This window comes from Quercus suber, unplaced genomic scaffold, assembly GCF_002906115.3.
Source record: "Quercus suber isolate HL8 unplaced genomic scaffold, Cork oak 2.0 scaffold_301, whole genome shotgun sequence".
In the NCBI taxonomy this organism is placed as follows: Eukaryota; Viridiplantae; Streptophyta; class Magnoliopsida; order Fagales; family Fagaceae; genus Quercus; species Quercus suber.
Genome location: NW_027069757.1, coordinates 44,650 through 69,896, shown reverse-complemented (window position 1 = coordinate 69,896; position 25,247 = coordinate 44,650). Strand labels below are relative to the sequence as shown.

Genomic DNA, 25,247 nt, shown 5'->3' with positions numbered 1-25,247 from the left:
GTCATGGTGTGGTTATTAGACCGGTGTCAATTTGTGACGTGGCAAACTCAACCGTTGTCACTTTTAGTAGAATAATTGTCCTCTTATTTTACTACCAGTCTACCATCTTTGACAGACGATGTTTTCTAAATTTGATTATTTCAATACAATTTTCTAATATTTTCTCCCCCAACCCCCAAAAAAAAATAAAAAACGGTTGAAAGCTATTTTTTGCTTAATATACGAATAGATTTTGCATCAAAGAATGTTTAGGTACAATTTGGTCATTTTATTGGATTTAAAATTTTGTTACGAAATATTTGCTGGTTTGGACCTTCAAAGTCACCTCTATCACCAGCTGATATAGGATCTGCGCAACTCTTGAATTTGCCAACACCACCTCCCCCTCCCCCTCCCCACTTTCTACCTTTCACCCAAAACAGCAAACGACCATCTTCAGTCTTCACCATTCATCATAACAAATCCAAATAGCACGACCAAAGACCAATCTTCACTGTTCACTTTTCACTTTTCACCCAAAAAGCTCACAACACCAGCTTAACCGTTCATCCAAACCAAACCCAAATAGCAAATTTAGGCCAAAAACAAGCTTGAACTGTACGAGGATCAATTGAAGAATCTTCAGATGCACCATCAAGCTTGAGGAGCTCGCCATCGTCGAGGCGGATGGCGTTGGCGTTGTCAATGGTAAGTCTGCGGCTTGATAACCAGTGCAAAGTTTTTTCACCTGTATTTGTTTATTTGGTGAGAATTTTGAGTCTCTCTTTTCAGGAGATTATAATTTATAAAAATTCATGCAATTTGTTGTTCCCCACGGGTACTCTTGTATGCAGATACAAGTTGATGTTCATGCGAATTTTGGTTTTTGAATTTTTCTTGTTAGAACATTATAAATTTGTTGCGCTTGTTTGACAATTTTTAACTGCTTGTTAGAACTTATAAATTGCTTCATAGTTTTTGAGCCAATACTATATATTGTTTAATTTATAGATTCTATACTATGGTGCTTATTATATGGTGATGCAAAAGTAACAAACGTTAGGACTTAAGATAGTAATCATACCTCACAACGAAGTACTCTATTAGTGGGATTTATACTCCTTCATTATGTATGGGGAAAAAAAAATTGCTTTGCAGTCTCTTTGGGATATTAAATAAAAAAATTCACTATCTAAAGAAATACTGTAACTCTGTTTTTTTTTATCTGAGATTCATTTTAACTAAGAAAACGAACACAAATGACAACTTTTTCAGGCATTTAGAAGGCTATATGAACAAGTTGATCTTGGAAGATGGGTTTATGCCATTACCAAATATGATCCTGCAAGTTTCTTTGTTCTTTCTGATTTCACCCACAGTTCAATCGATGTGCTACTGTCTTGCAGACACACAGGGTTTTGGATAATGCTCCCTTGTCCTTTTGTCATTATTTTTACTAACTATATCAATCTGCATTTAACAGATTGCAACAATAACTGATGCCATATATGGTGTTTGAGCTAGATATGTCTTCAAATCACAGGTAAATTCAGATTGCATAAAAAATTTGTGTTATACCTCCTTCATAGTTCTCAGCAGTCATGCCTTTTATGCTTCAATGACCAAAAAGTGATGTTATAGCTGAATTTTTTCTTCATAAGTGGCACCAGCCTTATGATCCGCACATCCAAATCAGTGACTATAAAATGTTCTGATAAGCAATTAGTTCTTTGATAACCTTTAAATTGTCCATTAACAGAAAAACCTATCATTTAGATTTAGTTGTACCATGAAAAATTCTCTTTGCACTTTTTAACTTCTCTTTGTGTGTATTCAAAGTCAAACTTCTAGCCTGCAACATATTTCACAGGAAGCTCATGAGACTTGCTTTGAAAACTAACCATGTTAATGACTAATATGATTCTGCTCTGCTCAATCAAATTATCAACTTATAAATTTTTTATGCAAACTTATCTGTTTTTGTCTAGGTTGACCACCTTTAGAAGACAGGGGTGGCGGTACATTATAGTCAGGGGTTCAAATGAACCCCTGACCCGAATTTTATATATATATATATAATATTTCTTTAAAAAAATTTGTTTTGAGCCCCTGCAATACAAATTTGCACCCCCTCACCATGAACCTGACCCTTTTTTTTTTTTAAAGCCCAACTTAAACTCTGAAAAAAAAAAAAAAAAAAAAAAAAAAAGGTCCAGCAGAAACTTTTGGTCTTTAATCTCAGAAATAAAAAGCCCATAAATCAAATTTTGAAAAATCATAAATTGAAAAAAAAAAAAGGGCCAAATAAAACCTAAGAATTTTGCAGCTGCCTAACTCCCAAAATCTCTCACTATCCTTCTTTACTCTCCAAACCCAAAGAAAAAAGGTTGCCTCTGCTTCACACACAAAATCTGCCGCTCCATAGGCATAGCCCCACGATTTGCCGCTGCTGGACTATCCCTAATCTGCCGCTGCCGCTGTTGCTTGGTCTGCCTTCTGCCGCCACTTGATCTGATTTTTCAGCTCTCACTTTCTCTCTTTCTTTCACTGTGAGAGTGTGTTTACAGTGTTTTGATATACTCTTTCACTGAATCTGTGTGAGTGAATCACCGTGTGTGTGTAGAATTATCTTTTGATTTTTTTTTTTTTGGTTGATTTTTGAATCTTGGACCGTGTGTGGTGTGGGGGCTGTGGGGTTATAGGTCAAAATTTGCCAAATAGTAGATTTTTAGAAAAATTTTTGGTGCATGGCATGCGGATTAAACATTTTAGTAAGTTTGACTGTTTTTGAAAATCGAGTTTAACAAACTCGAGTTCCAACCCATTCAAACTCAATTTCGTCTTGTGTGAAGTCTGATATGGACCAAAAAAAAAAAAAAAAAGTGGAACTCGAGTCTAGGAAACTCAAGTTCCATTTGAACAGAACTCGAGTTTCTTAAACTCTGAGTTCCTTGTGTATAATTTGGAACTTGAGTCTAGGAAACTCGATTTCCACTTTTTTTTTTTTATAAAAAAAATAGTCTAACTTACTAAAATGTTTCATCCGCATGCGTTTTTGCAAAAAATTTTCTAAAAATCTACTATTTGGCAAATTTTGCCGGGGTTATGGTGTTCTAATTTTTGTTATGAGTTTTGAGTCTCTTTGAGTCTGACCGTGTGTGTGTGGGCTTGTGGGGGGTTAATGGGTTATAGTGTTTTGATTTTCTTTACTATTGCAGTGTTGCTGTAAGTCAGTAAGTGGTTGTATTGATTTGATATAAAGTTGAGTGGTTTTTTAAGTTTGCTGAATTTGTGACTTGTGAGTGGTTTTTTAATTTTGCTGAATGTGACTTATGAATGGTTGTTGGCTATGTGACTTGGTGAATACTTTAACACTAAAAGATAATAAAAATAGAAAACATTTAAAGAATTGTAAACTTATAAATTAAAGAATTGCAAAAAAATCACTTAACAACAATAATTAATATGTTTATTGTATTAAAAAAAAAAATGTCAAATGAACTTATAGTTTATTTTTTATTCTTTTGCTAGTACTATAGACAAATTTGTAATAAGAAAATCCCATAGGCTGCAAGATTCTTATTGAATCCCTGAACAAAAATCCTGGAGACGCCCCTATTAGAAGAGATTTTGAAATCACCAAAGTAGAACAAGGTTTGCATACCACTCTGCAGATATTACCATATTTGAGGTATATGGTGCTGATTCATGTTAGACGTTCTGTTTTCATTGCAGGATGAAGTATTAATGACAGAAATTCATGTAAGGTGTGAACTTGCTTGATAATTGCCAGAAGTCACAGCTTTTTAGGCTCGCTGTTCATTTACTTCCGTATATGATCTTCAAAAATGAGCTGCATCTGATCTCATGACCAGAACTGTGAACAAGATAAAAGAGGTATGGCAGTTCTCTGTAAATAATCAGTCTCTTTGCATCAAGAAAGAATATACATCTGTAGCCCTTTTTTCAATCTCGCTGCTATGTCACTTGTACAGCAGCACAAGTGTAAATTTTAACCTCACATGCATTTTGCAATTTATTTCAATCTTCAAATAATCTAGCGAGTCGATGCTCTTATAATGCATAATGATGACATAATTCACTTTTTTTGGGCATGAAAAAGGAGATAATCAAGAAACCTTACTATAGAATTATTAAATTAGAGCTTTTGTTTATCATTTGAAGCTATTTTTCACTTTGAACTTCCAATACTTGAACTGGATTATAATGAAATGATGAGTCTAGAGACGTCTAGATGTTCATGGCAATGAGTTTCTGTTTGTTTATAAGCTTTGACGATTTGGTTGATTCTCAAACTCCATAAGAGGGTTTCTCAAAGAGGTATGTCTTAATTTTATACTCCAATTGTAGTTCTTTCTCAGTTTTGCTCCAATAAAAATTAGTGCCAAAATTTGACTTCGTATTCTGTAAATTGTATTTCTTTCTCTGGATGAATACCTAAGTTTCGATTCTTCCTTCTTAATTCCTTTTGTCTTGTCCTATAGTCCTTGGTTGCTTACAACCAGTGGGAAAAGACCAAAAAAAGGTAAAAGGAAAAAGAAAAATCTTGAGTAAGGATTTAAAATTCAAGGTATTTTTTGGGTACCTCTAGAAACTGCTAACACTCATCTCCAAAGAACATTATGGTTGGACATTGATCCTAGGCATTTAGTGGTTATGGGTTCCTAAAACATATGTAGTTACTGCACAATTATACTATGGTCTTCATATCATAAGATATCAGTATAACATTTGATTTTTGCAGTCTCTTTGAAGATATTGATAGATGTGTGACTCTATGAAGAAACTCTTTTGGTTCTTGAAATCCAACTAATTAAAATGCCTAAGGACAAACATTTGCTTTGTATAACATAAACATTTTCCAGTTTTTTTTTTCTTTTTTTGTTGCTACTTTATTGTTTGTAAGAAAGGAACCAATTGCCATCTGGTGCGAGGAGATTCTAGCAGGAGATTTGTTAAAGATTATAAAAAGGCTATGATTTTTAATTCCTAGAAATGTCTAAAATGTTCATTATTATTTTAAGTCATCTTCTCAGTGGTGCCATTGTTGCACACTTGCACAGATGTACGACATATTTGTTTGCTTTCCAAACAAAATATGCAAGTTGATTATTTTGAAAGTGAGTTTGATTGTGTTCTAGTTAAATCCCCACAAGACAAACAAGATGATACATTAAGCCATATATGGGAAGTCAGTATTGATAGAAAGATTATAGAGACGGGAGAACTTGGCTTGTAATTTTGTGGTCTAGGAAACAACCATTCTCACATTTGAACAACTACTAGAGTTAATTGCACTTTCCCCCTTACAACTATGGTGTAGTTGTAAGGTCAATCTATTTCAAAACTGAATAATGTCCTCCCTTAACTATAATCACTTCGTTAAACACATTTTTGAGAAATTTTGGGAAGGAAGAACAGTAACAGTGGCCAACAAAGGAAATTTTAGGTACACACAATCTCACTGCTGCTGTGCTACAGAGCATGCAAAGATTAGAAGAGGTGGCTCCTCCTAGGGGTATCTTTCCTGATGTAATTCTTTTACTTTGGTGTTTCCTGTATTGGATAAATATCTTATTCATTTAAAATTGAAAAGAAAAGTCTGCAAAAATAAATAATTCTGCATCATTTTATTTGGAAATGTCCAAGCTACTAGAAAGGGAGCTAATTATGTGGACTCAAAAAGCACATCAGACTGGTGTTTGAAGGGAGAAAGAAATATCAAAGTATTTTCTGTTGGAATGGGTTGTGTTTCAAACACTTAGCATTTGGCTTTGTGTCTCACATAGGTTAGAGATGGATCAAGTTATATGTTTAATGCCTTCTAGCCCAAATTTAATGCCTAGCCATTGGGCTTTTATTGTGGTCAGTAGCTGTTGAGTATTTATTGTGGGCATTTATTTGCCTTGGCACCGAGTTCCTAACAATGCTATTTGTGTGATTCTAAAGTTTATGAGATCTTTCTAACTCTCTCTTTTGGGTTTACTTTGTTGAATCAAAACTTGTTTATCTAGCTATATTTTTCAACATTTTCATCATATGTTGGTGGACAAAACAAAGGGTGAATAACATAATCTTAAGGCTCAAAATGGCAGGTGAGCAATGTATCAACTTGGTACATGTTAGAATGCTAAAGAAGATAAAGACTTTAAAGTTCAACATTCAGAGACTGAAGAGAAACTCAATTAGCAAGAAGAGGAAAGACAGAAGAAGCATAAACGACAGTAGCTTTATTATTTCATTCATGTACAATACAAACGACTTGTAGTTTCTGTATTGTATCAGTTTTGTTAATTAGTAATAGGTATGCAAGATACGTGATATAGGTGAGCAGGTGTCAAAGAGTAATTGGTCGCTCAAATTCTGTTTTAAATGGTTGGTTAGGATCTGCAGCTCAGCTAACTCATAGGCTCTGTTAATAGTATATGGAGTATAACAGAGGTGTGAATATCTGAAACTATTCTAATGAGAAAATCAGTTTTCATTCTCAATCTGATAGGACAAGAAACAGAACATGGAATGGTGGATCATATAGTGAAATCTTTAGTGGCAGATCAAATCTCTGTAGAACATATTGGGTCAACTTCAAGCAATAGACATTGCAGCACCTAGACGCTAATCAATAGCTTAAACAGACAATTGCCTCTCAAATGGGGGTTTTAAAGGCTCCTAGTCCATTTGGATTTCGATCGTTATTTTATCAGAAATACCCGAACATCACGATAAATGTGGTGAGGATGTGCAATGCTGGTGTTGAAGAGAATCTATCCAGAATTGGCAAGTGCTGCGGTGAGATGTCATTTTGATGCTATAACTACAAACTGTTTTACAATATTTTTACATATTGCTGATTTGGCCAGCTTCTTATTGATTTTCTTCTAAGCCTACCATCAATATTATTTTTTTATTTACCTATAAACACTCATTATATCAGCAGTTTGTAAAAAATATTGTAAAATAAGTTGTATCTCTAGCATTACTCTAAATAGAATGGGCTAATTTTTATATTGGGTACTTTCTATAACTAATTTTTAGGAATAGTCAAAATAAATTAGACATTTATGGTAATAGTTAAATTTTCATTAAATAAAATGAACAGGTTCTTTTTTAAGAATATGTTCTTTTTCATTAAATTTTCACTATTTTTAACACTTGCTCACTGATTGGTTTCATACACAACATGCATACACTTTGCTAAATATTTGAATTTTTGAGTTTTGTACATTTATTAAATTGATTAATCATACACAACATGATTAATTGATTTTTGAATTCTGTACATTTTAGTAAATGTTATTTTTCTTGATGTGTGAACTGTTGAAAATTTGAATTTTTTTGAAAGATATGGTGAATAATAAATGTGCAAATGAAAATAAAATCTCTTTTATGAAATATGTGCATAGAGAGAAAAGGTGAATTTTGATTGTGTTTGTGTTCATAAGGCTTTCTCTATTGTTGAGGTTGATTTGAGTTTACAAGACACCTTGTCACATGAAAACACATTGCTTGCTAAAATTTTATATTATTGAGATTTATATTATATAGTCTAAATTGATTGTGCCTAAAAATGTTTGCATGCATTTATGGGTTACATAGTGTCATGTTTACATATATTGAAAGAGAGAATATTTGTATTCATGTGTATCCTTACTTATTTTTTAAAAGTTTGGTTTGTATTTTTTTTTTCCACCTAAATATTTCTAAAAACTGTTTTTCCCAAAACTTGTTTTATTTTTTCCTATATTTTTTAGGGGGAGAAAATTGTGTTTTTAAGACTGTTGAGGATCATTTTTTGTAAAACCCGAATAAAAGGAAGGAAGCCCAACCCAGCAACGCAGACATCAAATAAAAGTGGCAAGCATAGAATAAAATCATTAAGCCCATGTGGCAGGAATAATGGATCTTAAGTCCATAAAATAAATAAATGGGCCTTAAGGAAGCAAATGGGCTCAAAAAGCTTGGAAAAAGAGAATAGCAAACCATGGGCAGTGTATGATGTGAAAAAGTAAGAATGAGCGGCAGCAGACTCAAAACAATGTAAGCAAAGAGAGTTGGAGATTATTGGCAGGTCCACAAACCCCAATGATGAATATGAAGTAATTGGGTTGGGGAAGCCCAATGAAATTAGTAAAAACCCATGGGAACAGAAAGTTAGGAAAAGGGTCGAGAAAGCCCAAGACAAGTAAATGGGCCAAGGATGCCCAAGGAAAAACAAAAGGGACACAGGAGCCCATAAGTAAGAAAGCCCATGGCCAAGCAGAGCCATTGGGAAAAGAGTAAATGACAGGTCTAAAAGAGGCCTAGTAAGATCAAGTCATTACAGCAGGAATGACAGAGTAGTATGGTAGGACATGATGGCAATCAAGGAACGGGTTGAAAGAAATATAAAACCCGGTATTAAATAAAGGCCAGCCCCTAAGGGGAATAGGGAATTATAAAACAGCCCACATAAAAAGGTCAAAGAAGGGCGGCAGACTATGCAAGCAAGCCTCTAGACCACGGTAAACGCATAAGCAGCAGACAGATTTTGGACATATGTAAAAAGGAAGTACGCACAAGGCCCAGACACCACCAACCTGTACCTAGTCAATATGGGATGTGGTGGGGTTATGGGTCAGAGGTGAGTGGGTATGGTTTGGTAGTGGGGAGAGGGGAAAAGACTTATTCTGCGGCTCCTGCCCAAGCTCTTTTGGGAGGTACGTCCTGCTGGGATGACAGGCCACCCAAAAGAAGCAAGGTTGAGGGGGAAACCGTCAGGTGCATGCCCTGAGAGATAGAAAGAGAGAGGATCCACATCGTGGTAGGAAAGGGTGCCACAGCAGACTAATAAATGAGATAGCCTTCCTTTGTCTGGGAGTGGAGAGTGGCACACAGACGAACCAGTGGTGATCGGCAAGTACATCCATACCAGACAAAGGTGGTTAAGGGGAAAAATAGTAAAATCTGGTCACGGTAGGCACTATAAGAAGACCTTTGCCGTGCCCAAAAAAAGGGATCGATCAGAATAGGGAAAAACATTGAAAAACAGGGAAGATCACGGAGTGAGAAAAGAAAGAAAGTAAAAACAAAGGAAAGAAAAAAGATAAGAGAGAAAACAGAAAACAAAGAAAGATAATACGGTGGGCATGCACCAGTAGGCCGATTTCCCTTTCTCCCCCTCAAAATCCTGCTCTCTTCCAAAACATTAGAAGGATTCTTTTTGGGCATTAACCATTCAGGTCCGGTTTCCTCAAAACCATTAATCCCCACGGCAGGATCTTTCCTAGGAGCTTATTTGCATTGAGAGGAGGCGTTCTTCCCTCTTTGGTTTTGCTTCTGCAGACCAAACTTAACTTGATTTTTATGTTCATTCATGATTAACTCATTTTATCATTCACTCCCTTACTTTCTTTGTAAAAGTCATTGTTATCACTGTGATTATGTCTCATAAATAGGGATTACTTGGTCATTTTCCATTAAATAGTCAGAGTACTTTGTTTTGTTATTGTTATTATATCTGCCTGCAGTAACTTATCTGAAACAGCTCTGCCTGCCATAAGCACACTCCTGGCAGACAAGGCATAGTTTGTGCACAAACTAGTCCAAGTTGAGTTGCAGTTGGGTCGGCCTCAACTCCTTTACTCAAAAATATTCGGGCCCACTATCGCAGGAGGCAGCTCAGCCCAAAGCACAATATACAAAAAAGGCCCCTACAAAGACTCATGCTCTTCATAAGGTTTTATTTATAATCAGAATTTTTCAACCAACCCAAACAAATAAAAAGAGCAATAAAAACAATGATGAAGAACAAAGCTCACTTGGTTTTCACCCAAAAATTACATGTTAATCCCAATTTTGAAGATCAATATCGAATCCAAGAGTTTGAAGGAGATGACCAGATCCGAGATTTTGGGAGAAGGAGATGATATCATTTGAGAGATATAAGAAGAGAGATGATTTGAGTTTTGGGTTGTGGGAGAAGGAGAGAGTAGCAGGTAGCGATAAGAGGCGGATCTAGAAAATTTTTCCAAGAGAGGCCAAACTAAATATAACAAAATTCTTAAGTAGAAACAAAAATCCATAACTCAAACGAAATACTTTATTTCATAAATGAACTTTAACTTAATAAAATTATATCTTACCTTCTTTCTTAATATTAAAATTATTTATGTTTGATTCTGAACTAAATTTTCTAATAATTTTTTAAGCAATCACTTAAACATCTATTTGATAATCTTAAGCTCTATATAATCTTTCCTACCAAATATATATAGATAACATTACACTATTTATTTTAAAATTTTGGGCTAAATTATACTGTTTGATAGTATATAAAAATTATTACATATTTTTGGGTTGACTAATTACAGAGGTAAATATCTAAAAGTCTACCAGTTGTAATATATTTTAAATTAGTGGCACGGGTTGGCTGATTTTTTTTTTTTTTTTTTGGCTGAAAGGTTTTAATTTGATGTAGTTTGTTTAACTTGAGTGGGTTCATGTTCTTTTAAATTCCTATGGGCACCGTCTGAAATTTTTTCTTCTTTTAGATTTCTAGGCTTTTATTTTGCATACCTCCAAATTTCATAATTAATATTTTTGGAAAGGAAAAAAAAAAAAAAAACCTAAGTTCCATACCAGATATGACAATACAACAATTCTTAAAAAATTAAGATACAATGTGACAATGAGATATACATTAATTAATTATTAAATATATTTTCATTAAAATTTTTGTATATTGCTCTTATTAAGAAAAACAAAAAACAAAATTGTATATTGCTAAGAATTTTTAATCCTCTTAAAATTTATTTATACCTCCTCAAATATCAGAACTAATTCAGAAAGCCCAAAAAAAACTTAATACAAAAACAAAAATGACCCAAAACTCCTCCAAATTCAAATAACAAAACCATCTTTAACAAATACGCAAATCAGCAATGTGGGGGTAAAAGCCCAAACGCGTATATTGGGCTTTGAGCCCTATTTGAAGATATGAGTATATCCGAGGAGGAGTAAAGAATTGGAAAATGCCTCATAGTGGGGAATCACGTGAGGAAAGGATAAAAGAATATAGTTTGAGGAGTGCATTCTCTTCGGATTTAAAGAATATCGGTCAAGCAAATACCTGGGCAGTTTGGGTGAACTTCTAGGAAATTCCAACGATAAGGATGAACTTCATGCACGTATAAAGATGATAAAAATAGAGAAATATCTAAAGAAAAACTACTACCACCGCATTTAATACGCTACAACAACTTTTTGGCCACATTTATGTGGAGAAGACCCCTGAACAGTGCAATCTCAACTGCCACCACTCATGGAGAACCAAAGAAGATACCTTATGGGACATGTACTCAAGTGAATGCTTAGATGAAAAACAAATGTACAATGAAGATGATTTAGAAGAAAACTATATAAATGTAAGAGACCTCTCATGAATGGGGATCGGAAAAAAGAACAAGAGAAGAAGAATGAAGATTTACTGTAGCTTTAAGAGTGGTATTAGCCTTTCAAACTATAATTTATCTCCTTGGACATCAGTTTATTCAAGTTTCAAGTGTGTTTTTGTACTTATTCATTTGGTAAAACTTTGATTAACTGTCGTTGAGTTCACAAACAGTCTAGCTCTTTCACTCACTCTCTACAAATTCATTGTATTAGGCTTATTAGGCTCACATCCCACATCTTTTGAACTTGGGCTACAAATTTTGACCCTACAAATTTAGAAGAAAACTATATAAATGTAAGAAACCTCTCATGAAGGGGGATCGAAAAAAAGAACAAGAGAAGAAGAAGGAAAATTTACTGTAGCTTTAAGAGTGGTATTAGCCTTTCAAACTATAATTTATCTCCTCGGACATCAGTTTATTCAAGTCTCAAGTGTGTTTTTGTACTTGTTTATTTGGTAGAACTTTGATTAACTGTCGTTGAATTCACAAACAGCCCAGCTCTTTCACCCACTCTCTACAAATTTATTGTATTGGGCTTATTGGGCTCACATCCCATATCTTTTAGGCTTGGGCTACAAATTTTGACCCTACAAGCAACATCTCAATATAATATATATATATATATATATATATATATATTTAAATCCGCAATATCCACACAAGAAATTATTATTATTATTTTTTTAAAAGGCCTTGCTAGTGAAGAAATTCCTTACTCAAATTCCTTTTTTGTCTCTTACTTGCTCAATGAAGAGTCCTAACTCAGGACACATTTGGATTGAGGGAGAAAAAAGAGAAAGTAAAGAGGAGTAGAGTAGAATTGGTTGATAACTATCTGATAGTTCTGTCCAGGGCTGTCTGATAGCTCTCACTTCTCTAGTGTATTTTCTTCTTCTTTTTGCTGAATTTGTAATTGTGACAAAGGAAAGGACAAAGCTATAAACTGATAAGTCTCAAGACTCGTGTGAACGCATGACTTCTAACATTTAAACTTAAAAGTTTAAACCTTAAACCAAAAAGGACTAAACTAATGGGTAGTGGGGAATCTGGGGGCTAGTGGAAAAGAACAAAATTGAAATCGGTGGTCTTGACATTTTTTTTTTTTTTTTTTTTTTTTTTTTGAGAAGGAAATCGGTGGTCTTGACTTGAGTGGTCTAGTTAGTCGAAAATTTGTAAATTAATGGAAATTATATTATTGTGGCTTTGTTGTGTCAATAAATTATTAACATTAACAAAATTGTGGTGCATGTTTATTTGGCTGTTTGTTTGGGACTAATCTACGGTACGACTGATTTATAAGATGAGAAATAATGAAGCATCTTAAAATTAAATAAATAAATAATGGAATAAAGAATTAAACATTAATTTTTATATGGGATAAAGTCTCATGATTATATAAGTAAAAAAAATTATTTGAATTGTTAGGTAGATGTAAGACAAATTTTTATAAATCCGCAAGTAAAGGTGCCACCTAATGGTGAAATGATAAAGTCTCAAGATCTTGTAAGTCAAAAAATTATTTGAATTGTTAGGTAGATGTAAGATGAATCCTTATAAATCAACCCATAAAGGTTTCACTGAATGGTGAATGGCTGGAGATAAGGGTCTTGGTGAGGTTCCACCTTAAAAAAAAGAATCCTCATAAACTTATATTTAATATGACTTTTATTTTGATTCGTAGATCGTGAAAAGAAAATTTTGTTGAAAGAAACTAGAGAGCCCCACAATTGGAACATGATCACTCCCCAATCCCCATCTCCTTCCTCCAAAACTTCATGAGTAATGGAAATGGAAATGGAAATGGATCCTTTTTAAAAGAGTACAAGAGGCACACTTAGCAATATTTATTTCTCTTTACGTCGAATAAAAGATTTGATGTTTGAATCCCGTGAGCAATTATCATAAAATGAACGTTATAGATTAAAATTTTATTATATCTATATAAAAAAAAAAAGTATTATAATTCAATAATTGGAGGATGGATTTGAAACCAGATGTCTCCTTGGCAAATACTAGGAGGTGTCAAATTGTTAATTGAGCTACATGCTCTTGCCAACATATGTTCATTTTCTATGATCTAAACATTTTCATTCTTTTTTTTCTTTTTTCTTTTTTTCTTTTTTTGAGTAAGGAACAGTAAAGGATGCTGCACTTGTAAAAACCAATTGCCAATCCAGATCATTTGTGATATTTGTGATTCACAATAGAATCTGAGCCTACTCCAGGAGGAGATTCTAGAGGGAGATTTTGTTAAAGCTTATAAAAAGGCTACGATTTCCAATTCCTAGAAATATCTAAAATGTTCATTATTATTTGTTTCCCGTCACTATTGAGAATGAGGCATAAAAGGAAACTGCAATCAGTTTAAAAGGAAAGGAATCGCAAGCATCTTCCTTTTTTTTAATAAGGAATCACAAGCATCATTCTCCTATCAAGGAACTGCAAAGTGTGCAAACATCAGTTAGAAACTTGGCGGTGAGACTTTACCAGTTATTACAGTATTATTTTTTAATTGAGTTGGCAGGTGGTGGATATTTCTCATCCTCATCTACGACAAAACACAATTACATTGCTTTTGTAAGGTTTCTTCGTTTTAAAATTATTTTTGTACTTTAATATTCTTTTTAAAAAAAATTTGTAACTTTTTTTTTGATAGATCATGTTAACAAATGTCCTTAGGGTATTGGCTAATAATATATTTTATGAAAATTTTAACACTATTTTTATAAGGAAAAAAAAAATGTCAAAACATTAATTGCTTTTTTTTTTCCATAAAAAAATTCTTTAAATAAATTACTCCATCCGTCTCATTTTTTTTGTCCTATTTAAAAGCCAAAATTTTTAAGGGAATATCATTTATTGTCTTATGTACCTTTTAAAAATGTATAAGTTTTCAAAATTACCCTTAAAAAAATTTATTAAAAAATTGAATTAGTAAATTAATAGGGGTATAATAGGAATATTAGTAAATTAATGACTTTTATTTTTAAAAATAGAACAATATTTTGGGACATCTCAAAATGGAATAGAAGACAAAAAAAAGGGACGGAGAAAGTATTAACCGATACTCTAAGGGCATTCTTGAAAATTTGTCCTTTTAATTAACGTACTTTTATAATATATATACCCTTACAAGTTACATCTCCCTTTATAATTCTATTTAAGCATTTTCTGAACCAAATATTCACCATTCATAGTTCACACAAAAAGGAAATGAAGCAAATCCAAACTGCACAGCCCATTTTCACCCAAATGGCACAATTCCAGTTTAACCTTTCACCCCAATTAAACCCAAACAGTTTTGTCAATGATTTGACATGTACGTCAGTATGTGTAATTATTTAGAACTGGGAGGTGTTTGAAGCATTGTTATTGATTCCGTTCCGTTCCGGTCGGAACGGACGGAATTTTTCGTTCCGGTATGCAATCCGGTACTGGAATTACCTATGTTCCACCTCGGCTCAAATTTCGGGCCGTTTCGGGTCATTCCGGCAAATTCCGGCCGAAATGGGAATTTCGGCCGGTACATGATTTTGCCTGTTATATAAATTAAAAAAAAAAAAAGTCCAGAGACTGCCAAAACGACGCCGTTTTGGACAGAACTAAAAAAACCTAATCTTATGGTCCTCTACTCTTCGGGTCTTCATTTGTTATTCTTTGATTTCTTTTCTTTCACTCTCAATCTCTCTCTCACTCACTGCCGTCGTGCTCACTGCTCACTGTGCAGTGTGCTCTCTGCTCCTAAGCTTCGATCTATCACTCTCTCGTGCTATGCTTTCTGCTCCTAGGCCCTAGCTTCTTCTCTTGACTCTTTCACTCTTTCTCTACTTCGGCCAAAACAGGTATTTCTCTACTCTCACTCTCTCGGATTTTTTAAGATTTTTTTTCTTGTGATTTGTTAAGAATCTTAAGATTAAGTGTTAGGAGCTGAAGATATGTGTGATTAAGTGTTAATTGTTAAGAAGTAACTAGTAAGAACTTAAGCTTTAGTCTTTTGTTGGTTCATTACTTCATTTCTCTCGGATTGTCATAATTTTTTTTTTCTTATGATTTGTTTTGTGGTTAAGAACTTAGTGTTTTTGGTTTTGACTCTTTTGAGTGGATTTATGACAATGAAATGTTGTGTAAGAAACCCAGAAATTTTCGGATTGTCATAGTTTACTGTTCAATGAAATGTTGTGTTTTACATGATGTAAAACACAACATTTCATTGAACAGTAAACTATGACAATCCGAAAATTTTTGGGTTTTTTTCTTATGATTTCTAAGTTTTGTGGTTAAGATTAAGACGTAAGAGTTAAGAATTTAAGATATGTGATTTGTTTGTTCATCCACTTCATGCAAATTAAATTAAATTTTAGCTACTGCATTTGATTGAATTTCATTTCATTTTCATTGAACAGTAAACTATGGTTGATCATCATTTTCATCATAGTTCAACTGGTACTTCTTCTGCTTCTGTGGCCTCTACCCCTGCAAGATCAGAGGATCCCGCATGGGCTCATGCCCGTGCAGTGCCTAATGCGAAAAATAATACTATCTGTTTGCATTGTAATAAGTTGATTAAAGGGGGTGGTATTACTAGACTTAAGTATCATCTTGCTGGGATTAGGGGTCAAGTTGAACCATGTAAAGTTGTTTCATCTGATATTAGGTTTCAAATGAAACAAATGATTGAAGACTTGAAAAAATCTAAACAAACTAAAAAGAGGATTCAATCAGAAATTGGGAACCCATATGGTGATCCATTTGATGTTGATGATGATGAGGAGGAGGAGGATGAGGATGAGGTTAGGGTTGTTGAAAAGACTCAAAAGACTCCGCCTCAAACATTAGGTAAAAGAAAATCTAGGGGAAAGGATGTTGACACTGATATAGGTCAAATAAGAGCAAAGAAGAAAATTAAGAGTTATTTTGCTCCTAGAACAACCCCCGGTGCTCAACCCTCTATAAGAAGTGCTTTGGCTACAAAAGCAATGATTGATAATGCAAAAATGAGTGTGGCAAGATGGTGGTATCATTCTAATGTACCATTTTATGCATCTCAGTCACCCTATTATCAACCTATGGTAGATTCCATTGCTGCTATTGGGCCGGGATTTAAGGGGCCTTCTTTTTATGAGTTGAGGGGACCTCTTTTGAAAAATGCTGTGCATGAAGTTAATGATTTTTTGTTAGATATAAAAAATGATTGGAAAGTATATGGCTGTTCAGTAATGTCTGATGGGTGGACAAATCAAAAACAACAACCAATAATGAATTTTTTGGTGTATTGTCCAAGGGGTGCCATGTTCTTGAAATCTATTGACACTTCAGGCCTTACAAAAGATGCTGAAACGTTGTTTAACATATTTGATTCTGTTGTTCAAGAAATTGGTGTGGAATATATTGTGCAATTGATTACAGATAATGCTTCTGCCTATAAAAAAGCTGGAAAAAAATTACAGCAGAAGTATGGTACTTTATTTTGGTCTCCTTGTGCAGCTCATTGCATAGACTTGATGTTGGAGAATATTGCTAATCCTAGGTGGTTCCCTCTTGTTGATGAAGCAATTAAGAAGGCAAAAAAGATAACAAAGTTCATTTACAACCATGGAGTTGTTTTAGACATGATGAGGCAAGATTTTACAAATGGAAGGGAGTTATGTCGTCCTGCAATTACAAGGTTTGCCACTAACTTCTTAAGTCTACAAAGCATACTAAGGTTCAAAAAAGAGCTTAGACAAATGTTCACTTGTGATAAATGGCTTTCATGCTCCCATGCTAAGACCGCCGTTGGGAAGGAGATAAGTAAAATTGTTTTGGAAGATAATTCATTTTGGTCTCAATGCAAGAACATAGTGAATGTTAGTGAGCCTTTAGTTAGAGTGCTTCGTCTTGTTGATGGGGATGAGAAACCTGCTATGGGGTACTTGTATGAAGCAATGGACAAAGCAAAAGAGGAAATAAAAAGAAGGTTGAAGAACAAAGTTTCTTTGTATGGAAATTATATTAGAGTTATTGATGCTAGATGGGACAAACAACTTCATAGTCCTTTGCATGCAGCAGGTTGCTTTCTTAACCCTGCAATTTACTTTAGGCCTTCATTTAAAAGGCAAAATGAAGTTCAAAGAGGGTTGCTAAGCACTCTAATGAGGTTGATTCCCGATCCTGACATTCAAGACAAAATAAGTTCACAACTTGATGAGTACAAAAAGTCAATTGGTGACTTTGGCACATCACTAGCAATCCGCCAACGAGAGAGACTAAATCCAGGTAAACATTAATAATTTAATAGTATTTCCTTTCAATATGTCTATTTATCCTTTATAGTTGTTATTGTAAGATTACATGGGCAATGCTTATTTTACATTCTTATTTGTTATGGTAGTTTCATGGTGGGAGCAATTTGGACTTGGAGCTCCAGATTTACAATCATTTGCCATTCATGTGCCAAGTCAATGTTGTAGTGCAACTGGTTGTGAAAGAAATTGGAGCACATTTGAATATGTTCACTCAAGGAAGAGAAATAGATTAGAACATAAACGAGTAAATGATTTGGTCTTTGTCCATTATAATTTAAGGCTTCGAGAAAGGTAAATTTATCATCGTTACTCATATGTAAATGAAATGTAGTTTCAAATAATTATAATTTATAAAATGTTACTAATGTTTAATATTCTCATTGATAGGAACATTCAAAGGAATAAGTACGCATTGGATCCTATAAGCTTGGATAACATTGACTTGATGGGAGATTAGGTGGCTGAAGAACCTGCACTTCTTAATCCAGATGACATAAATTGGGATTGTCTTAATGAACCAGCAGGCATGGTAAATGTGGAAGAGGATGCTGAACTTGAAACTATTGATGTTGATAACGATGATGATGACGACAACAACAATGAGCATGGCTTAAAAATCTTGCAATGGGTGCTGGTAGTTCTTGTGGGAGTTCTTTTGATGATGAATTTGATCCTTCTCTCATGAATGATGATGAGAAGTAAATCTTGTATTATTTGATATTTAGTTATTATCTTGTTAATCTTCTTATTGTGTAATGTTAAATTGATGTTTAAAACTTAAGAGTTAAGACTAAATGATTTGTATTATTTGATATTTAGTTATTGTCTTGTTAATCTTTTTATTGTGTGATGTTAAATTGATGTTATATGATGTTTAAGACTTAAGAGTTAAGACTAAATGATTTGTATTATTTGATATTTAGTTATTTATTTATTAGAATTGACAATTTTATGTTCTACAAGAATATATATAAATTGTTTTTTAGGAACCCCGAAACACCCTGAAACGGTACGCCGAAATCGGCCTGTACCGAAATATTCCATTCCACTGGAGAAACCGAAACGGGCTCCGAAACGGTATTAATAACTTTGGTATTTATCATGGTCCTTTTCTTCTTCAGATCTGGTAATGGCTGTAGGCCGAGATCTGAAGGGACCTAAGGAGGTGGTGGAGGAAGCTTAACGGCTGGTTGAGATGAACCAGTTCCTTTGACCTCAGGCCCTTTGTTCCTAGCCTTCATTAGGTCCCTTAGGCTTGCCATTTCCTCCTCTTCTTTCGAAGAATCGTTTGGAAGGGCAGTTATCAGGACAGGAGGGATTGCCTGTCAATTTGTTCCTCGGTATCTGAAACTGGAATCACTTGAACCTCTCTGCTGCCTCTTCTTCAAACTTGAACTTATCAATTTGCTCCTTAAATGAAGAGGTCGAAGAAGCAACTCTTTCCCTTTCTGCAGCCTTTCCAAAGGAACTTGTTGAATTAGCTGGATGAGTTGCAGCACACCCTGCGGATTTGGATGTGGTACTGGGGCAAGATCGAAAGGAGCTAAGAAATTTGGCCGAGAGACGTCTATTCGATTTATACGGTGGTCTTCTTGCCTTATAGCGTTACCGACCGGTTGGAAAACGTCTGAGAGAGGCTTAAAACCGAGAATGAGGTAGACAGCCCGAAGCTGCTCGTCTTCGCTTACAAAAATTTCTGATCTTAGTAAGTAATTGAGTGCAACAATATTAGTCAAACTAAGCCGAGGAGCAACATGCCTTTTGTCTGTTAACATCAAAACAAAATTAATCATAATTAGAAACACAAAAGACATTGATACAAAGAAAAGAAAAAAAATGTTAAGTGATGAAGACCCTAAATCTATTGTTAGGAAACCTAAATCTAGGATATCCCACCTGGCTTTCCGCGTTAGGTTGGGCAATGAAGACCGTCATGTCACGCGCCCGAGACGATTAAATAATCGTCTTTCATCCCTTTGTTAGACTTGGGAAGACAGGAGATGAGCCTAACAACGTCGGATCAGGATTTAAGATAATATCCCATACCCTTTTGGCTATGACATTCGTACATATGTATTACGTCAAGCCAGGTGAGCTCTAGACCTAAGTGACGATTTAAAGCATCAACCGCTCCTAGGATCCTAAAGACGTTAGGTGCGCATAGATTAGGAGAAAGCCTATGGTTACGAAGATAATCTCTTATAACAAGACCCATAGGGAGAGTCATTCCCCCTTCTATGAATGCTATTATAGGGATTATGACTTCTCCCACCCTTCGGTCGGTTAATAATCCTTTCGGAGGACAATACCTCAGGTTTACTCCCTGTGGTATGTTGTATGTTTCCTTAAACGTCTCTATTAAGGCAGGACTATCGACTAGATACTTAAATCTACCCATATCGGATAAGTAGAAAGAAAGAAATATTGAGAATAATTGAGAAATGAGAGTTTAAGGGCTTAGGAAGCTGGCCGAAGAGAAACAAAGGTTTCGAGGAAATTAGAACTTACCCAAACTGGGCTGAGAGGTGATCGTCAAGTCTTTGGAAGGATTTTCGTAGGATTTTAAAGAAATGAGACAGATAATTGGAAAAGCTTGATGAACTTGGGTGTTTAAGGTTCGCTAGAGAGTCTTAAGAAATTGCGAAGTAAAAGAGAGATGATCTTTTTTGAGGCTTTATATAGGGGTTAGAAAATGTGTGGGAGTTGTCCCGCCCAAATCTGAAGGAAAAATGTCGTCTGTTGGATCAATAGGTCACCGTTGGATGTCAAAGACATAGCGCCACCTAGAGTAATTAATAGCGCTTCGTGAATACCAAAACGTCAACAACAATGATGAAGCACCTAAGTCTATGCTCTCACACGTGTAAACACAGGTATTTTGGTAGTTTTAGCCTTTATTTTTTAGGACATATCAAAATCCCATTTTTTCTTCTCGGACACGAGGGAAAAACTAAAGTTTTGAGGGGCTATTGTGGGGTAAAAGCCCAAATTTGTATAGTGGGCCTTGGGCCTTGTTTGAAAATGTAGGTACGTCTGAAGAGTCGCAAAGGCTTGGGAAAGGCCCTAGGCTGGACGATCACGTAAGGAAATGATAAAGAAGTATCGTCCGAGGAGTTTATCCTTCTCGGATATGAAGAATACCGTCAAGCAAATACCTGGGCGGCTTCGGCAATCTTCCAGGAAGTTCCAACGATAAGGATGAACTTCATGCACGTATAAAGATGATAAGAATAGAGAAATATCTAAGAAAAAGGTTACTACCACCGCATTAAATGCTTTGCAGTAACTTTTCTTGCCGTATTTATGTGGAGAAGACTTTAAATAGTGCAACCTCAGCTACCATCACTCATGCAAAACTAAAGAAGATATTTGATGGGATAGATACTGAAGTAGATGCTTAGATGAAGAACAAGTGTACGATGGAGATAGGAAAAGAATAAAACTATATAAATGTAAAGGACCTCACATAATGGGGGATGGGAAAAAAGAGAGAAGAGGAGAGAAAAAATGTTTACTATAGCTCTAAGAATTATATAAATGAAAGTTTTTCTCCTCGGACAAGAATTAATCCACGTCTCAAGTTTGTTCTTGCAATCATTTACCAGTTGAACCTTTGTTGGACATTGCTTAGTTCACTATTATCCCAACTCTTTCACTCACTCTCTATAAATTCATTGTATTGGGCTGGTTGGGCTCATATTTCGTACCTCTGGGGTTTAGGCCACAAATATAGACCTTACAATCTTATTTGGGAGTAACATGAAGGGAATGGAATGGAATCATTTTATAATAATACTAGTTGCTAACCCGTATGATACACGGGATAATTAAATAATAAAATAATTAAACAACCTAACGGTAAAAGGGAAGGCTAAAGCAATTAATAAGAGGTTCATTTGCCCATCAAGGGAAAATATAAAAGAAGGAAAAAAAAAGAAAGGGAAAACTATTTGTAAAGAATTGCAACCATTGTATGTTTACTTGGCTTGTCTCAAAGCCAAAATCCAAATTTAATTTTGCAACAATAAAAACATACAAATTCATATTAATTGTAAATCAACCTCACTACATGATTCTAATTTTCGCTCTACTGTATTTTTGGAGATCATGCCCCTAAACATTCAATGTGTCAAGAATTTCAATAAACACTATTGCCACATCTATCTTTGTTCTAGACATTTAATTTACACATAAGCCAATGGCAACCGCAATTAGACAATCTTGACCCAAGCATTTTCCTTCTAAAATCTCATTTATTTCCTTTAAGCCATCAAAAGTGATTTCAAGCAAATATTACATTTACATAAAATCTAAGCAATCTAACTCACCTTACATCTTATAATTAAGCTATTAAAATCTTATAATTTCATCAATGGAGCCAACAATGCTCCCCTGTGACAAAAACAAAGAGACGTTAACATAGCATCACTTACTAATGATGATCCTATCTATAAGACAAAAGAGCAAGAAAATCACCAAACCTGCCCATTAGGGCGATAACACACTACAATGACAATTTCTCTTACATCAGCCCAGTCAACAACTTGACAACCATGAATAGCCCAAATACGAACTTTTCCATCTATTGAACGACTGATAAAGTAATTATCATCAACACGGTTAAACTGAACGCAGGTCACTGCATCATAGCATAACGTAAAAATCAACAACAATAACTCCAACATAATAAAACAAATAACATTGGGATACTGCCCCAACATTTATCCAACCCTGGCTGGTTCCTTAACTAACAAAATAGATGTTAGATTGAAACAATGAAACATAAATGAGCTCACCATAACTACTATGTTTAAGCACTTTGAGTCAATGATCACATCCCACTCGCCATAGACGAACAACATGGTCGATTGATTATGAGAGCATATATTGCATCAAAATAAACATCATATTCATGAAAATCAATAACAACTATACTTAATCCATAAAATTAAATTGGCACTGAAATAATTTTACTTACATTATTCCTAGACCATGAGAAATCCAATATATCACCACTGTGCCCGTGGAACTCGTGCAATGGTTTCTCCAAAATTCGGAAAACTTTAGCGGGGAAAATTACGCATGTTGTGTCTGATGATTTCCTTGGGCTGCTCACTTTACACATTTTCTCTTTATCAGCAAAGAGATGTTTTGATTCAGAGAGATGAATAGCTACAGAGGTAAAATTTTTACCAAGCCTTTAATTTTACTGATTCTAATTTCACTAAGACATTTTGTCAAACACTTAGGTTGGCCTATACAAAGGATACCAATTTTTAAATCATTTTTTTCAACCATTATACTAGCAAAAACATGAGAGCGAATATTACAGAAAGACTAAGCAAGAAAACTGGTGAGACTCTGTATGTTTTTGAGAACTTGATCCCTAAGTTTTAGTTAAATATATTTTGGTTGGGTTTTGATCAAGATCAAATAGAAAGATCGTCCACATATATATAAAACAGAGAAGAATTGAATAGGATGAGTCAAATCATATTGCAAACATATATTATTTAAGAGAATAATATAATTAAGAAATAAAAACTCACCTAGAGAGGATACAGATTTTGAACAAAGGGTACCTATTCATGGTGATGGGGTTGGCCTATTTTTACAAAAGGATATTGGTACCATTGATTATAAATTAGAGGTCAAGACTTGAGCCAGCAAAGGCTATGAACAGAGAGAGCGAGACTGAGAGAAGAGGGATGCTCCGTGTTTAAGCCAAAGAGAAAGGATTGAGGGGCAACGTGAAAGAGAGGAGCAAACCTGCGTGCTGAGTTTGTGTTTGTATTTATCGGGTTTTGTCTATTTTTAAAGATAAGTATTGGGTTTTATTTAAAAAAAAAAAAAAAAAAAGAGATAAAAATTAGGTTTTGAAAATAGTGGTTTTAATTTTATTTTTTAAATATTGTGTTGTGCTGACATGGAAAATTTTGATGCTAGCAGAGGCTTCGGTTTTATATATATATATATATATATATATATAGATAGATATAGATTACTGTGGAGGTAAAAGCTCAGAGTTATGTAATGGGCCTAAGGCCCTAATCGAAGACTAGGGCGTGTCCGAAGAGGAGAAAGTGATTGAGAAAGGACCCAGGTGGGCAAAATATACCTGGAAATGAGCGAAGAGTATAGTCCGAAGAGAGCGTCGGTGGTCCGAAGAGTATGATCTCCTTGGATACGGTGATTCTCAGTCAAGCAAGTACCTGGGTGGTTCAAGTGGCCTTCCTAACGGTTTCAATAATAAGGATAAACTTCAAGCATGTATGAAGATGATAAGAACGGATAAATATCTGGAGGAAAAGCTGCTATCACTACATTAAATGCACTGCAATAACTTATCTAGCTGCATTAATATAGAGAAGACCCCTAAACAGTGCACTCTCAACCACCACCACTCACAGAGAACCAAAGAAGAGGTCTGATGGGATATATACTCAAGTAGATGCTCAGATGACTAACAAGTGTACAATCAAGATGATTCAAAAGGCACTATATAATGTAAAAGATCCCCCATAAGAAAGTGAGGGAGGAAAATAGAGAGGAGAAAAAGAAGAGAAACTGCAGTACAAAAGATTGTTAGAGTTCAAAAATAAGATTATAATTTATGAACTATCTTTTCGGATGTTTATTCAGTCAGGCTTTATGAGTGCCTTTATGTTTATTTATCTTTGAATCTCATGCTAACCATTGTTTAATTCCTATCCAGCCCAGCTCTTTCACACACTCTCTACAAATTCATTGTCTTGGGTTCATTGGGCTCAGACTCTAGATCTTTTGAGCTTAGGCCATAAAAATTGACCCTACAATTACTATTAGACCCTTATTTTAAAATAAATGGTTGAATATTTAGGAGTATTTTGAGAGTTTTAGTAAAAAATTCATTAAATCTAATTTCATTCTCTCCTATTCATTCCTCCTAATTTAGGGAGGAATGAAAATTTAAGGTTTTAAAGGAATAGAGAGGCATGAGTGTTCCCTCGTACCCATTCCATTCTCTCACACTTAAACTCCTAAACAAGAGAATGAACTTTCCATTCTTTCCATTAAAACTCCTAAACAATGGAAAGGAAGAATATTCTAAAGTTATTATTTTCATTTCTTTCCATTCCATTCCTCCTCCCAAACGAGGCCTAAATAGAATGTGATAAATCCATACGTTGTTGCCAAGATCTTCTTTGTCCTTTCATCTTCCCCTCTCCTCCCCCTTACCCTATACTTTTCTCTTCCTCCAAACTTCTAAGCACAATGAGTGTTCCTCCCTTCTCCCCTTTTTGGATTCCATTTTGATCTTTAATGTAAATATAATTTGCACAATCCTATAGAGGTGACATTTCAAATAAAGAGGTATCAAGTGAGCTCTAATTATAATTAACCCAGACACCAATACCTCTTGGACGTGGCAAAGTCTGGAAATAGAAAACTAATGTTGAAGGAGTGTGTATGCCTATGATAAGTTGGAAGTGGTTGCAACATTTTTATTTGGTATGATGCTTGGATTCATAAACCCCCACCCCCCCCCCCC

At 34.7% G+C, this 25,247-nt stretch overlaps 1 protein-coding gene and 1 long non-coding RNA gene across 5 annotated transcripts; both read left to right on the top strand.

The window, feature by feature from the left end:
• The first annotated feature begins 202 nt into the window (after positions 1-202).
• Positions 203-6,491, top strand: LOC136071311 (uncharacterized). 4 transcript variants are annotated; one of them, XR_010632580.1, is made up of 3 exons: positions 203-687; positions 1,255-1,522; positions 3,715-6,491. It is a non-coding gene; the product is annotated as an uncharacterized LOC136071311 (long non-coding RNA). The 4 variants fall into 4 exon arrangements; XR_010632579.1 differs by having other exon boundaries at positions 212-687; positions 1,463-1,522; XR_010632581.1 differs by lacking the exon at positions 1,255-1,522.
• Positions 6,492-15,841: 9,350 nt separating this feature from the next.
• Positions 15,842-18,401, top strand: LOC112012748 (uncharacterized). Its single transcript, XM_065782400.1, has 3 exons — positions 15,842-17,687; positions 17,803-17,960; positions 18,174-18,401. Exons 1-3 carry the CDS (start codon positions 15,842-15,844, stop codon positions 18,399-18,401), a joined length of 2,232 nt encoding a protein of 743 aa, XP_065638472.1.
• The last annotated feature ends 6,846 nt before the right edge of the window (positions 18,402-25,247 follow it).